The sequence below is a fragment of the Mustela erminea genome, chromosome 15 (assembly GCF_009829155.1).
Source record: "Mustela erminea isolate mMusErm1 chromosome 15, mMusErm1.Pri, whole genome shotgun sequence".
Taxonomy (NCBI): Eukaryota; Metazoa; Chordata; class Mammalia; order Carnivora; family Mustelidae; genus Mustela; species Mustela erminea.
In genome coordinates, this window is record NC_045628.1 from 30,439,410 (window position 1) to 30,456,791 (window position 17,382).

The following is a 17,382-nucleotide window of genomic DNA, read 5'->3' on the forward strand; positions in this document are numbered from 1 at the left end:
TATTCTTTGATGACCTGTAAATTTCTAAACTGTTAGATGTTTACTTGATTTTTTAACTGACATCAAATACGAGATACAAATATGTATTTTTAAAATTCTTCCACTGCTGCTGCTAATGATAAAAAACTTCATCTCCTTTTTTTTTTTACTTGTTATGTTTTCACCATTTATAATAATTGAGAGATTATTTAATATAGTTAGATACAGGTTTGTTTGGATGAACTTGAACAAAATGTTCCTCATATTATTTTTACCTTTAAATAATAACTGTTACTCTTTTAATCACTATGATTTTAATCAGTAAATTACTAGGCTTCTTCTTCTTCTTCTTCTTCTTTTTTTTTTTTTTTTTTGTCTCCTTCCCTGATGCTATACCTCTATTGTAGGATTTGTATCTATATTTATTAATCTCTGAATCACAGGAGAGGGCAAAATGCTAAACTCAAAGGTAAAAATTTCTAATTAAGCATCAGTACATTTATATAAAGTAAAATGATACTTGTAATGTTGAATTTACCTAAGTCTGACAAAATCCCGTGAACACAGTATGTTTTCTCTGTTAAATTAGATCTGGTTTTAATAATTAGATATTTTTACCAGTTGAGATCAAGCTGTAAAATTTCTATACATCTGTCATCTTATATAGTTTTTAGACAATATTTACTCCTTTTTGTATAAGGCCTTGTTTGTATTACCGTTCCACTGTCTTTCAAGATGAGGAGTCTCGGAACTAAGACTGTGTTTCATTTTGGATGGAGTTAACAAAATGTTGTGATTTTTTTTCTTTTTAGCCCATTCATTCTTGCAGATTTAGTTTGACACACCCACATTAGGTAATTTAGCAAAAGAGGAATCCTATTCTTTATCCTATTATAGTAAAACCTCTCACTAATTCAGAATTTATTATACTTCAGATGCAGTATTTGTGATCTTTTTTGAGTAAAAAATTCAAAGTAATTTCTTCCTCTGAATTTTCAGGGTCATACTTATAAGGGGAAACCTGTCTAAAATCACTAGCTTTTCAAACCAAGGGCTCAAGAAATGAAGGATTCCTTCAACGTGCCTTCAACCTCTGGGTCCAGCAATTAATTCTTGTATGTTAAAGGACTTTTATGTTTATGGTACATTTTTATGTAATATAGGCCTATTTTGAATTATAATGTAGGTAACCACATTTTGTTTATTGTAGCACTTAGTTTAATCTGTAAACTGTACTGCTTGAAGATACTAGACAGAATTTTTACCTAAATGTTTTATGATTAAGAAAGACCTTTTCAGTAAGTCATATGGACCAACCTATTCTATGTTATTCCGAATTAGTGAGGTTTTACTGTCCTAGTGTTATAAAGAGTTTAAAGATTTTTTAAATAATAGGATGTTATTTAGTTATAAAAAGGGAACTCATAATTTAGGCCAGTCTTATCTTACCTGGATCATTACTAAAGGTTAGAAATACTATGTAAAAGAAGAAAGGGTAATATTGAACATAAAAGGATTTGATGTTATTCTGTCTAGCATTCTAAAATGGGCAATAAAAATTCAGATGTAATTAAAAATTTATATAGATCCACATGTGTATCTGCATATTATACACACTTATTTAGAGTTGCTATTCCACAAGGAAGTGGCTTATACTAGTTGACCTTTTGAAATTCCTTCCAGATTTACATTTATTCCAAGTGTAAGGAATTTGAATCTTGATAATACAGAGATCATATTTTAGTTGGTATATAGTTTTAGATTAGGAAAAATGAGTTGTCTCCTTTATTCACACTTTCCAGACTAAAGTTTTAGATTCTGGAATGTGGTTTTTGTTTTATGGTCAGAATGCCAGAATATTTAAGTTAAAGGTAAAAAATAGGGGTGGAGAGAAATGTTTGAAGCAAGTTCGAGAGGGGAAGAAAGAAGAACTGAAACAGAAAGGTTTGGTTGAGAGTAGTGTTTGGGGGCTAGAAAAAGACCACAAAGTAGAATGGCTAAGGAGCAGGGTGGGACAGGAAAGATGAATAAGAGCCAGCCATTGGATTACAATATATTGGATAAAGCTCTTTGGTCTTTATACATTTTTTTAAAGTTCAATTGATGGAATACTGATGGACAGGGTAGCCTTTCTGAGATGTATATGTGAAATCTAAGTCATTTAAAAGTCAACTAGGAACTTATTTTTTAAGTGGCTGGTACTAACACTATTACTGAGTTTAAAATAATTGTTAAGTGACTTTGCATGCAGTTATTTTTATGCAAACTAAATTTTCCCATGTAAACTATTTAGAATTTTGTTAAATATATAATTTAATGACCCATTTACATTACATAACTGACTAGCTTAATAGGTTTTATCTATAACCAAATCTTTTCTCTGTTTTTATTGATTTAGTGATACTTGCAAACAGAAATATATAGTATATCTTTCCAAAATTCCTTCTTTACAGGTAGATTCTTGATCTGTCACTTCTAACAGCTGCAGATTCTTCTTGCTTATTTCTCTTAACATTTTTCTCTTATTCTTCCATAGTAAACTGATTGAAAGTTTTATTTTGAAGATGAATAATGGCTTAATCACAAATTATAACACTTACAGATGGAAGTGGAGAACGAGGAGAAAAAGATGCCAGCAAAATCACAACATATCCTCCAGGCTCTGTGCGATTTGACTGTGAGCTCCGAGCAGTACAAGTCAGCTGTGGATTTCACCATTCAGGTAGCAGCTGGAACTTTAGGGTATAACTGCATTTTTATAATTGTGCTAAATAACTTAGTTGTTTGGTTTTGACAAATGCAGTCTACTAAGTATGTGTTAAAAGCTGTAGTATGACAATTTCTCTCAAATCTGCAAAAGCTTTGTATTTGTTACAGACACTGTGGCATGATAGAATAGGTACTTGTCTAGAGATCTGGTTTTTAATCTGTCTTCTGATGGACTTATTTTATAATTCAATTAATGAAACTGCTGAAGATGAAATAATCCCTAAAATTCCTTTGCTGTCTAGGATTCTGTGATTTTTACCACCTGGTCCCATATTTTGCTGCTGTTCAATGAAACATGTGTATCAACAAATTTCTTAAAATGTAGAAAATAATTAAACTCTTAGTAAATTACTGACATTCGACCTATATAGCCTAGGTTGTACTGTTCAACCTTTATAAAAATAAAAAATGTTAAATTCTTTCTTTGGTACTAAATGTATTTCCTTATTTGACAAGCATTGACAGATATTAAAATTACAACATTTCACTGAAGTTGTGCATAATTGTACAGAGCTCAAACCCATGTGCTGCCTATATAATTATCCTAGATATGAGAGAACATTATTTTCTATGGAATAATCTACTCATTATTAAAAAGGTTTTACAGTTGGCCCAAACTGGTATCTTATAAATATTGATATTATTAAATGGCATTTATAAGAATTTTAATGTATTATGTAAAACATTGTACATTTTTATAATCTATACAAATATTTTACAGAACTAAAATTATACTATATTACTAAGTATAAATTTCCTGTGATTCAATTACCCATTTTTTTTTTTTAAGTTTTTGTTTTAAACATTTGGTCCTCATGTGACTAGGGCACTCTTTAATCCCCATTACCTATTTCATCGATCCTTCCACCCCCCTCCCCTCTGGTAACCGTCAGTTGGTTCTCTGTAGTTAAGATTCTGTTTTTTGCTTTGTCTCTCTCAATCTCTTTTTTTCCCCTATGCCCATTTGTTTTGTTTCTTGAACTCAACATATGAATGAAATCATAAGGTATTTGTCTTTTTCTGACTTTCTCTTACTCTCTACGTCCATCCATGTCGTTGCAGATGGCAAGATTTCATTCTTTTTCATAGCTGAATAATATTACATTGTATATATGTATATTACATATTCTTTATCTATTCATGTCAATTACACATTTTAATGGCTCTGTAAATTTTAAATAGTGTATATTATACTGCTTTCAGTATTGTTATGACAAATAAAAAATACATATAATAAAGCTGTATATTTTGTTTTCAGTGGTTTTAATGGAAAATGGAGATGTCTATACGTTTGGATATGGGCAGCATGGGCAGCTAGGACATGGAGATGTCAATTCCAGGTACTAGGACTTTTTGTTTGAAGATACGTTTTCTTTTTTTTCTTTCTAAATATGTATTTCTATACTTGAAATCGTGTTTATGCCATTGTTTTGCAAAATGTGGCCCATAAATCATTGGTGGATCTTGATTTTGTGGTTGAGTGCTTTTGTGGAGATAGATGATTTTGTGGCTTCAGAAGAAATATTGATTTATGTTTTATACATTTAAAATAGAAGAGTGACTATGATTATTACAAAATTCTTCCGTATTCTTAGTAATTATTACTTTCTTAAAGGCTGTTCATAGCAATAGAAAAGACAGTGGATATCCCCAAATTGCATTTTTAAATTACATTTTTAATTGCATTTTTAAAAATCAGTGGATTCATTCATATCCCTTAATGTTTTCAGTTTTGAAATTTTGATCTAATATTAACATGAAATCATAGAAGCATTTTGATAATCTTTAAATAGAATTCGCAGTCTCTCAGAGGAAACTGACTTATCCGGAATAGTAAAGAACTATTGGTGGTGGAGACTATCAGACATTGCCTTATACTCCTTCTTCCCTGCCTCATTTGGGAGTAGAGTTTTTGTTGGTGACATGACCATGCAGTAAAGACTTCATTTTCCTGCCTCCATTGCTGCAGGATATAGCCGTGTAAATTAAAATGTGCTTTGGAACCATGCTGTTAAAGGGGAGGGAAGTACTCTTCCACTTCCTGTCCTTGCTTCCCAGCTTGTGGCCTGGAATCTATGTGTAGTGGCAGGAACTGGAGAAGTCGATACAGCAATCATAACTTCGAAACCACACATTGAGACTGGCAGAGCTACAAGACAAAGAGAGTCCCAGTCCCTGACACCGTAGAATTGCCACATTGGCTTCTTACAAGTGGATGCTCAGCTGAGAGAGAAATAAACTTCTATCTTGTTTAAGTCCTTGTTACTTTGGCTTTCCTTATGCCAGCTGAATCCATTTCCTGCTTAATAATAGAAGTGAGAATGCTTTTGGCTGAAAGTATAGAAAATCTATCTTTATTAGTTCAGGACTTCAAGAAGAGATTACTAAGACAGGATGTCATGTGCAAAGGAGTCATTGGGAGAAAGCTCCTGTGGAAGATGAAAGGGAAAAGCGCAGGAATAAGCAGGGAAAACTGTCAAACACAATGCAGATCTGACCCTGTGAGAGGAAAAAAGGAAGAAGGATAGAGTAGGAACTGTCTAGAGTGAAGTGAGGTTCTGAGAGAGTTTCAGGCAGGCAGTGTGGTGTTCTTAAGCTGGGGTTGCCCTTGGAGAAGCCCCATATCGGGCAGGATGGTCAAGCATTATACCTTACCATGCTCAGACATGGCTGATAGCAACCTAGGGGAGAAGAATGGCCTCATGGATCCAAAGGGACAGCATCTCAGCTCTGCTCCCTGAAGTAGGTTGTCAGAGGTCTCAGTGATCCACGTATATGGCTGCCATTGAAACCAGCCTAATTGATTAAGCCTGGAGATATGTACGGCAGCTTCAGGCCAGACTTGACTTACTCTGATTCATTTTGCCATAAGAACCTTCTTTCTTTTGTGAATCTCTACTCTGCCTCTTTCTCTCTTGTACTTTTAAGATACCTGCCAGAATCAACTGGGTGTATATGGTTTCTCTTTTATGTACGGTGAATTACTCTAGTCCTTAAGTAAAATCCAGAATTTTCACTCTGTTCTGAAACCACCCCATTACTCTGGCAGGGATGCAGTTATTGCCATTTATATGGTAAAGACCAGTGATTCTTAATCCTGGCTGCACACTGGAATTACCTAGGGAACTTCAGAAATCCTATGCTGGATTCTACCTCAAGAATTTCTAAGAAGAATATGTTGGGAGTTGCGGGTAGGGTGGAGGTGGATGGAGGCAGCAAGGGTAGTGCTGGATAGGATCAAGAGTTTTTTTCCTAAAAACTGTCCATACTCTAATGTGCATCAGGATTAAGGTCGGTTCACTGTTTGTCCCTCATGGGTAGGGTCAGATCCATTTGCAGTGCACACAAAATGGGTATGAAATGGCATAACCTTAGTTACTTTGATGAATGTTGTTGCTAATGAGAAGAGATAATTAAGGAACCATTAAGTTGAATTTCTCACTAAAAATATAAGTGTAGCATCCATTTAATATTCTTGTCAAGAGATTTGTAAAGCGGTCACAATCTTTTTCCTTTTATTTAAATGTTTTAATTCTAGTTAACAAACGCTACTGCAATCTTAATGACCAATATCGTGCTTAGAAAGAGAGCAAAAGGTCTTTGGCAGAATCAGTTTCTCAGATGTCACTGGATATGACATTTGAATATTGGACATTGGGCATGGTAAAATATCAGTGCCTTGCAGGGTTGAGCAGTTACTGTCACAGGTGTTAGAAGGCAACAGATATTTTGCTTTATAGTTGAATGACATCAGTGATATGCAGAGACTGAGTCAGAGTTGTAATTTGTATGGGGAAGAATTTGTCAACTTTTCTGTTTTTCACTGAGGCTCATGACACAGAAGAGGGTTTATCATAATCTTCATTGTCATCATCATCATTGTTGCTCATGTTGATAATTTTGTAGTCATGGTATAAGCTGAGAAAAGTGCATTACAGTTAGACATGATGGACCATCAATCATGTGCAGCAAGAGGGCAGAAAATAATCGGCAAATAATTATATTTCATGGCCTCTCCTGAGTGGGAAGGAAATAGTGAAAATCATGAGTATAATCAAGTCACAGCCCTGAGGTAATTGTGCGATATGAAGAACAGGCAGCATGAGCACAAGATTCTGCTACACCACATTGAGGTGTAATGGCTATTGAAAGAGAAGTACTTTTTTTTTTTTTAAGATTTTATTTATTTATTTGACAGACAGAGATCACAAGTAGGCAGAGAGGCAGACAGTGAGAAAGGAGGAAGCAGGCTCCCTGCTGAGCGGAGAGCCCGATGCGGGGCTTGATCCCAGGACCCCAAGATCATGACCTGAGCTGAAGGCAGAGGCTTTAACCTACTGAGCCACCCAGGTCCCCCGAAAGAGAAGTACTCTTGTCAGCTTTTAAAATAAAGAAGTTACCTAAAAATAAAAACATTGTCTCATAGACCTGATTATATCAGTGAGCACTGTCCCTTAATTTGCGCTGACTTGCTTCAGGTGATGGTATCATAGCAATATGCTGAGTATTTCGAATAGCTGGAATTTATCATCTTCACAAAAATATAATAGGTTTAAATTATTAAAAAGATATCAGGGTTTCTTGAGAAGATTAAACTCTGGGGCGCCTGGGTGGCTCAGTGGGTTAAAGCCTCTGCCTTCAGCTCAGGTCATGGTCTCAGGGTCCTGGGATCGAGCCCTGCATTGGGCTCTCCACTCGGTAAGGAGCCTGCTTCCTCCTCTCTCTCTCTGCCTGCCTCTCTGCTTACTTGTGATCTCTGTCTATGAAATAAATAAAATCTTTAAAAAAAAAAAAAGATTAAACTCTGGTGGGGTCTGCTTTAACTGCTTGATGCTGTTCTTTTCCCACAGGTACATTTTGATTCCTGGTTCCATTGATTATTGTAACTGGAAGGATGTAGCATCTGGTGTAGGAAGAGTAAACTGGGTAGCCCAGTGAAATAATGCTTACACACTATGCCTGGGTGTCCTAAACAGAAATTAGCCAAAACCATTTCTTTTATAACCCCTCTAGTTACCCTATTTGTCTTGACCCATGTCGGACTTGGGAGGCAAGACACAAGAACTGTGGTAGAAGTTGAGAATCAAATTGACCACGTATGTGGAGGAACAGAATCCCTATAGCATACATGTTAACTGACACAAAGAAGACATTTAGTAGATATTTACTTAAAGTGTATGGTTGGGGGGCAATTTTAAAAATGTCTGGTAAATCAAGTGCTTTTAACTGGAATTTATTGTATAGCACACATTAATAATGTGTGGTTAATGGAAGGTCAGTATTGAAGTGTGCATGGTGGCAAAGATTAACAAAATGTTATTGATGGTCTTCTTACTTAATGTGTTGTGTTGGCAAAATGAATTCATTCTCTAGTTTGGGTCCTGATTCTATCACTTGGTACCCATATGACCTTGGCCAAGTTTACTTAACTTGTCTCTGTCTCTGTCTCTGTCTCTTCCTCTGTTTAATTGGAGTAAATATATTTCCCTGAGAAGGTTCTTGCGAGAATTCAGGAAGATCATGCCTGTCACTCACTTAGCTCAGGGCCTAGTCCACGGTAAGTGCTCAGTGATGTTAGCTGCTGCTTTTTAAAGTAAGTCAGAAAGCTCGTGAAGGCTTTTGGACATTTTCATGATGTGTCTACTAGCCCTCTTTTTGGTTTGTTTCTTTTGTTCAGTATGCTTCTGAATGTCTGAATTCCACTTTTTAAAAAATCATTTTTAGTAAAAGATTATAGAGGCTTTTATTCTCTGTTTTTCAGTAGAATTTTGGTCATTCTTAAAGTGTCTTTGAGTTTCTTCTTTTTCTTGGTAGACTATCTTCATTCTGCGTTAATATATTATCCAATCATAGTATCTAGAACCGTTTAGACAAGTTTGAAATCTTTGCTTCATCTATTACCAACTACCTAATTGCAATTTACTAGGCTTTACGTTAAATATCCCATAGGACTGTTGAAGAATTAGTGCAGTGTATGTGAAATGCTTAGTGTGTACACATGCATGCAACCATACACATGTTTTCTGTTCTTCCTGTGTATTCAAACTAATTTAATAAATGGGCTCACTAATATTATGGAAAGAGTTCAAAGACTGTTTTAGAAAGTCTGCCACCAGCTTTTGGGAAAATGCTCTAAGCTCCTCAGATCTACCCTGAGTTATTTTAATAATCAGTGATAGGTTTTATGTAAAAGTGCTTTGCAAACTACAGAGACTTTAACTGTTGTTAGAACGTTCCCTTTATTCTTTGCTACTGGTCATTTAGAGAGCATTAGTTCACTATATAACACTTGGGGCCATTGTGGGTTTTTGTTTGTTTGTTTGTTTTTGTTTTGGCAAAGCTCCCTGTAGCTCAGGGTTGAAAACCATTTACCTTTCACTACTATTCTTGGTCATATTACTCCCTCCACAAGTTGAAAAAACTACTGCTCTTTTGAGGCAAGGCCATTCTGCTCTCTTCCCCTTTCATTACTTACCATTCACTCAGTAGCCTTTCATTCACTGAAGATTTAGTATCTTGTTTGACAGTATATTCTCACTCTGAGTCTTGTCACATTCGTGAGTGACTTTTGTATCCTTGTCCGTCGTCCCATACAATATACTTAATCTTGACGCCTTCTATATAGTGAATTTTACTTCCACATTCATGGTAGTTATTCCCAGGACCCATCTTGTATCCAGCACAACTCCAACTCTGAATTCTTGAGTTTAAACACCTCATAATCTGGTGATAATTCCTTCTGTTACTTAGTTTTACTTTACTCGGCCTTTGACTTTATCAGTACTTCATTCCCCACTGCCCTCTATGTTTTTACTCTCTTCTAACCTTTTTTACTTTATTTTCTCTCCAAGTTAAAGAGATTGTTGATTTTCTTCACCTAGACTCTTATCAGTAACCATTTTCTTTCCCTCTTGATCTCAATGCTAGGGCATGGCAAAACTTCAGCATGGATCACTCTGTCCATGTTTTTGATGTCTAACTTAGGCTTCTGGAAAAAAATGAATCACTGTATGTGTGCAGATTGTTACCTGACTTCCAGATTGATCCAGGGCTCTACAATGGGCAGTCATTGTTCTGCTTTGTGGTTTTGCACTATTTGGTTTAACACCTCTTGAGAATTTGGTGAAAGATGGGGTCTGTCTTCAGGACAGTAGATATAAGAATATACACATAAAGGTTAACTTATAAATTTAGGAGGTTCACAGAAGCTCTGAAGCTTACTCACAGACTTCCTAGAAGTCCTTTGAATCTCAGTTAAAAACTCCTGATCTGCATATGTATTTGTTCCATTCACCACCATGCCTTTTCTGTAATCTTCAAATCCTCTGCTTACCCATTTCCTTCTTCCTCTTAACACGTGACTTCTGTTCACATCACAGCAAAAACAAAATCCATTAGGTGGGAAGTTCTTCACCCCACCGACTCTATAAACCTATCTACATCTATACTACTTCTTTTGCTTCTTCGTATTACTTTGAAAGAGGGACCTGTTCTTGTACATGCTATGAAGCCTACCTACCTTTTCCTTGGGAATCTCGCTGTTTTGTTTCTCCTCTCTAAATTGTACCTTTAGCCTTTTTATTTCTACTCATGCTTTTAAACTTACATAAATCTCTGTCATCTTAAAAGGAACAAAGCCTCATTGAGCTTCATTTTCCTTTTAGCTGTTGGTTCTTTATTTTTCTTTTTTTGTGTGGAGATTCTCTCTCCCTCCCCCTTTGCTCCTCCTGCCTGCTTGTGCTCTGTCTCTCTAAATAAAAAAATTAAATTTAAAAAAAATTTATCAGACTTGTCTCTAAAATAGAGCCTCCTATTATTTGTTGACTGTTTCTACAGTGGTTATTCTAGTTATAGAAAGTGATTACTAAAAGTGATTAATAAATAAATAATAAAATCATACGAGAATGGATGCAATAGATATAAGGATGTCATTTATTGTATTAGTTACCATTTACTCATTGCTAACTGTGTGCTAGACATTGATCCAAACACTTGACATGTGTGAGCTTCTCTGTTGTTCATAGGAACCCTACAGGGTAGGTACTGTTTCATATTATCCTCTTATGTTATAGAAGAGAAAACTAAAATACAAGAAGGATGAGTACATTGTTCATAGTCTTGGTCCAAGTGCTATTGTGTGGTGGGGCCGGGATTTACAGCCGGGCAGGCAGTCTAGCTCTAGTGTCTAGGTGTCCAGTCACGGCTCTCATGCCTCTTGTTCTACTGTATTCTGATTTCATTAACCACTCTATTAAAATCTAAAATTATAGCTCGCTTAAAAAGGTAGAAAAAAGGATATAAGATTGATCGTTTCATATAGCTCCTGGATTGAATTCCTGTTAAAGCAGTGTATGATTTTTATTTCATCGTATAAATATTTACAGAGATCTCTAATGTGCCATTGCTATAAAAGATAATTTTTTTCCTTTTAAAAACAAAGGTAGCACCAGTCTTTCAGAAAAAAAAAATAAAAATTATGTTTCCCTGCGTCGCAAGCATTTCTGCAACTCTTCTGTTCTATATAACTCCACAAATCCTTCCTGTAAAATATAACTTTCTTCCTTAAAAAAAAAAAAATTTGTGTCCATAAGTAGGGTAGTAAATTTAGGAAATCTTTTTAATAATCTCTTTAAAGTCAGTGTTAATATCTTTTTCATCTTTGTATATCTGGCACCTATCTTTGTATATGAAGGCAGGCATATGGTACTTTAATAAATACTAAGTATACTATTAGTGCCTTTTATTTCTTCTATTCCTTATTGCAATGTTTATTTATTGCTTTTTATTTCAGTTGAGTCTTATAAGAAATTGACTTAATTTTTTTTTTTTTTTTTTTTAACCTAGGGGATGTCCCACTCTTGTTCAAGCTTTGCCAGGCCCTAGCACACAAGTTACTGCAGGCAGCAACCACACGGCCGTACTTTTAATGGACGGACAGGTCTTCACATTTGGAAGTTTTTCTGTAAGGAATTTTTAAGCGTTAATAGTATTACATTGTACCATTGCCTTACAGTTTGTCTGTGTCAGCTGTTTTTTTCTGGTTTCAGTGCAATTCTTGTGTTATAATTACTGCATATGCATATTTCCTGTCTCCACATCCAGCATATACAAGACCTGAATGACATTACTGTGAAATAATTTTCTTCTCTAGTGTACTATTAGAATTTATTAAATTTAACAATTATGTTAGAATTTGACATGTTTATCCCAGGTCAAAGTCCTTTAAGCATTCAGTAGAGTTATTCTGTCATTTGAGAGCTTATTTCCCAAGTGGCTTGCAAGGATTCATTTTTCTTAACATATAGAACTTTTTCTAACTTAGAACTTCTTAAAAGCCTGGTTTTCTTACTAGATTTCTTTAAAATTATAGTTTCTTTTTCCTCTGCTTTTCTTTCTCTGTCTCTGTCTATTGCCTGTTTTGTTCTCTTTCTGCCAAAGCTTGAAAAGAATGAAAATGTTCTGAGAAGCTTTATATAATTTGGGCATAGTAGAGATCAAGGAAAAGCCTTGTAAGACTGTGCTAATAAGCCTATATCATCTCTGATGTGGGTAACTATTCATAACTCCATAACCTAAATCTCTGGGATATAATTTGCAGCTATTGATTTTTTTAAAAATGTAAATGTGTACTTTAAGAAAAAAATCTTTTATTTGGAAATGCTTTTAAACTACAGAAAGATTGCAAAAAGTAAGAATAGTACATAGAACACCTTTGTACTCTTGAACCAGCTTCACCTACTTGGTAACATTTTGATTTGCATTATCACTTGCACATGCATGCTCTTGTTCTCTCTTAAGCACTGTGTGTGTGTGTGTGTGTGTGTGTGTGTGTGTGTGTAAAACATATTTTTTCCTGAATCCTTTAAGAGTAACTTTGCATATATTATGATCCTTTATTCCTGAATACTTGTATTTTTTTGATTGATCCAACAGTTATTTTTTTGGCATTTTTTGGTCTCCTTTAATTTAAGATCAGGTATTGCATCTGACTGTGATGTCTCTTTAGTCTCCTTTAATCTGTACCATTTCTATATCTTTTCTTTGTCTATCATGATGGCATTGACATTTTTTAAGAGTATGGTACTTTGGGTTTTGGTTGTTGTTATTGTTGTTTTAATAAAATGGTCCTTATTTTTGTTTTTCTGATATTTCCATGTTTAGATGTAGGTTGTGTATTCCAGGCCAAAATGCTATGTAAGTGATATTGTGTTCTCCACAGGTATCACATCTGAAGGCACAAAATGCCCACCTGGAAAATGTCTGATTTTTCCACTGCATAATTAGTATTTTTTTCTCTTGAAGCTAATAAGCAGTTTATGGGTTGACTCTTTTAATAAGATAGTTTTAAGGTATATGCTTCTCTTACAGTTTCCCCCAAGATTTAGATTCCCATTCTTGCCTAAACCAGTCTTTACTATAATGATTGCAAAATGATGATTTTCCAACTCCAGCACCCCCTTACATTTACCAGTTAGCCCTTTGCCTTTTATTGTAAGCAGGCACCCTTCTTTCTCATTTGGTTTTTGTTTTGTTTTGTTTTGGGGGGTTTTTTGGTCCAGATGCATGTATTTGTATTTTCCTCATTACTGTCCATAATTATTTGGGTGCATAGACTATCTCAGATTTCATGGATCAGAGTCCTTTCGAGCTGGCTCCCGTGTTCTTGTGACATGCCTCTTCACTTTGGGGGCATTTCCTTACTTCCTGGCGTAACCAGTTGTTTCTGGCTTCTCTGTATCAGTCCTAGAAGCAGCCATTTCTGCAAAAACAAGGGTCCTTTTTAATGGAAACTAGTTTTAGGCACTAGGTGTATTCCTTGCAGTGGGGTGTCTTTAGATCCCCGGTACACATGTTTATGCATATATACATACATGAGGGTATTTTAGAAATCAGAAGCCCATTCCAGCCCATCCCCACAGGGGTCTTTCTTAACCTTCACCCTTTCTGTGTTTGTTTCTTTTCCTCTGAAGTAAGAATTCTTGCTATGTACTATGAGTACATTTATTTCTCATTCACTCAGTCCTAAAGTATGGTAAAATAGTTTTATATTTGCTTTTCCCACACCATTATAAAAACAAGGAGTTCACGATTTGTCTTTCACTCTCACTCCTGCCCCCCTCACCTGTGTCCTTCCCCACAGCTAAAGGTATAAGGTTTATAAGTTTCTTGGGCTCTTTCCCCCACCCCATTTCAGTGGGATTATGTTACTCCTTTGAAACAGAGTTGGATTCATTTGTTTCAGTTTGCCATTTTTTTTTTAATTTAAAAAAAAAGTTAATATTCATAAGCATAGTTACAAATAACAGATTCTTTGTGAGGAGCAGCAACAGCCACGAACAACCCTTCTTCTCCTTGTCCCTGAAAATAAGCCCTTTTACAGGTCTATTTGTCTCACCCTATCCTGGGGCAGGGGTTCCTCTCTGTAAAGTGAGTAAGATGTCAGGGGTTGGGTGAGAGAGATGCCCTTTCAACATGGAGATAACTTTTTCCTGGACCAATGAATGATGTTCCCTAGGGATACCAAAGGGAGGGCAGAAAAGGGGGCCGATTCAAAAGACTGTTAAACAGTGGTGTTCCTCTTCTGCCTGTGATAACAGTCTTCTTCCCCATTCCTGGGAATACACTGGTGAAAATGCTGACACCTGTTATTTCCTGTCCTCAGACTTCTAACGAAAGGGGCTTCTGGTCCAGTGCACTGTTTCAGTTTGCTTTTAATTTTAGGATCCCTCCTCTCATATCTTTAGATATAGTTTTATTTTTTTGAATATGTAGAACATTAACATGTTTCCAGAAGTTGAAGTAACACAAAAATAGTAATGTATTCAGTCAAGTGTCATTTCCTCCCATATCCCCTTTACTCCATGCTTGTAAGTAATGAACTTCATTGTTTTCGAGTCTATCCTTCCTGTGTGTATTGTATAGATACAGGTGTGTTTATATATATGTACACACATATAATTATTTCCCTTTATTTTTCAAAAGGTAGCATTTTATATATGGTCGTCTTTACTTTGCTCTTATCACTTTACTGTATCTCCTAGACATCATTCTGTGATAGCTCGTAGAGATCTTCCTCATTCTTTTTTTTAATATCTGCATAGTACCCTTGTGCATATACACTATAGTTCATTCAGTCAGTTTCTTAAGCTTGGATACAACTTCCCAATATTTTGCAAGTACTTTCCAATATTTTGCAGTGAAAGCAATAAATACTAGTAGAGGTGTATCTCTGAGGTAAGTTTCTTGAGTAGCTGTCTGGGTTGAAGGTTAGTGCCTCTGCTGTTTTGTGGGCCATTTTTGCATTCTCACCAGCAGTGGTTGAAAATGCCTTGTGAGCAGAATATTCTGTCGTATCTTTTAATTTGCGTCAGTCTCATGGGTGAGAAGTGGTCCTGCACGCTTTGAAGCCTTTTCCCTATAGCTGTTGCTGTGTGCCTTCATTTCATATTTTGATGTCAAGGGTTAGATTTTCTCTTTGCAGATGATTTTGCCAGTGTTTTTTCTAACCTCAGTACTTTACTGTTGTCCCTCAGAAGCTGCCCTTTTGCACTCTCCACCCCCTCCAGCTTGCAGTGGCAGGTCCAGGGTGAAGACTCTTGGAATTTGTTTTTTTCCTTTTGGTTACAGGTGACTGAAAGGTCATCAGATCTGCTGTTTCCTAAACTGCTATAGACTTGAGTCATGTGTGGTTTTCTTTGTCCTGTGTGTTGGTTTTGTTGTTTGAGGGAGAATGTGAATAGTAATTGAAATCAGCCATTTTTGTCCTCTACCTGCAAAAGTCCTTGTTGGGAACTTATATGAACTTAACTATGGCTTATGTGTAACCACATTCTGAATCCCATGGGCCTGTCCAGGCATCTTTTGTATTTTTACACTGCTTTTCTTTACATTAGTTGGTTGATAGTAGGGAATAGATAGTTATTTCAGTAGTCAGTGACAAATAGAATTATTTTCCTTCTAAAAGCATAATATATCTTTGAATATTATATACTTTGCTCAGTGTTCACATTTTTGTGCTTTTTTGGGGGTCAGAAAATAAGGATAGACATTCAAAGAAGCTGAGAATTAACAGTGAAATTTGGGGCTTCTTCTCTGTTTGTGTGGTTGCCACATTGTTCCCTCCCCTGGTTCCACTCAGGGCTTAAAGCTGCATTGCTTCTGCAGTCAATTTGTGGCTATATTTTCTTGCTGTGGTATTGAAGGAGTGATAGAACATGCTAGAAACCTGATAGTTGGGTGAGAATTAACCAGGCTATTTGCAGTGCGCCAGTGTTCTTCAGGTTTTTTGCTAATGATTTCTCATTCCCAGGACTTGCAGATGACCCTGGATGCCATGAGACAGCATTTTCCACCCTCCTTAGTGCTTTGCAGGGAGGGCAAGCTCCTGAACCAGGGGTGGATATATGTTTACCCATCCACTGTCAGCATTCTTTGATAGCTACTACTAGCTTAGTAATGAGAGACTTTCTATTATTTTAAAATTAAACTCTTACCTAACCTACTACCTATAGACAGCCATAGTTTTTAAGTGAGTTAACAATTATTTACTTGAGATATCATACCTTACTATTTAGTTATGCTGTTTATTTTGAAACATAAGTAAAATAACTTAGTAACACATCATCATTTGTAAAAAAAATGTAGTTTTCTAATTGTATTCACAGTTGTAGTGTTCAAATATTTTCAGACTTCTGATTTTAATAGTGACTTTCTATCAGCTTAAGTACTATCAACTTAAAATATCAAAGTACATAGTAGAAGATAGTAGTGACTTTCTGTCATCTTAAGTACTGTCAACTTAAAATATCAAAAATATTTTTTCAGTGATTTTTTTTAAATGAACAATTTGTAAGGCTAATTTTTTAACATTGTATACTTATTATACTTTTCATTTAAATGCAGGTGACAGTATTTCAGGGCAATTTCTTGGATGAAAAAGTATTTCAGCTTTATTGTTATTTTTTAATAATATACTTTGTGGTTTATTATTGGGGGGGAGGTCCTAAGAATAATAGAAATTATTTTATTCCTTTACAAATTTTGGTCTAAATTTCACATGAATTTCGTTAATTAAAAAAAGGTACTAGCAATTGATAAGGAATAATTTCTCATAGACCTGTTTTTGTCTCCTGTCTTAACTTTATAAAAAATCTATAGATTTTTTATCTAGGAATGTTGTTAATATGGTTTATTTAATCTTTTAGAAAGGACAGCTGGGTAGACCAATTTTGGATGTGCCATATTGGAATGCAAAACCAGCTCCCATGCCTAACATTGGATCAAAGTATGGACGAAAAGCTACCTGGATAGGTGCAAGTGGGGACCAGACCTTCTTACGAATTGATGAAGCACTTATTAATTCTCATGTGCTGGCTACATCAGAAATTTTTGCCAGTAAACACATAATAGGTAATACCCCAAACAAACAAATGTTCTTCCCAAAATATTTGTCATAACTGACAATAAATGGTTCATCTTTACCTATCATGAGATATATAATCTTAGAGCTTTTTGTTTTTTCTATCTGAAGAAATTTAAAAGAAGCTTCTAAATGTCTGTGTTTATGTGAATATTTATAAGCTAGAGAGTGGTGGAAATATGAGCTAAATAAATTGTGATAGGATAAAACCTGTA

General features: G+C 35.4%; 1 protein-coding gene across 1 annotated transcript in view; it reads left to right on the forward strand.

Annotated features, from left to right (window-relative positions):
- LOC116574059 (E3 ubiquitin-protein ligase MYCBP2) overlaps positions 1-17,382 on the forward strand; it is a 211,509-nt gene that overhangs the window by 29,163 nt on the left and 164,964 nt on the right. Inside the window, exons 11-14 of the mRNA XM_032314603.1 lie at positions 2,582-2,701; positions 4,007-4,088; positions 11,593-11,710; positions 16,953-17,157. Coding sequence (XP_032170494.1) covers positions 2,582-2,701; positions 4,007-4,088; positions 11,593-11,710; positions 16,953-17,157 — 525 coding nt within the window. The remainder of the gene's footprint in view (positions 1-2,581; positions 2,702-4,006; positions 4,089-11,592; positions 11,711-16,952; positions 17,158-17,382) is intronic.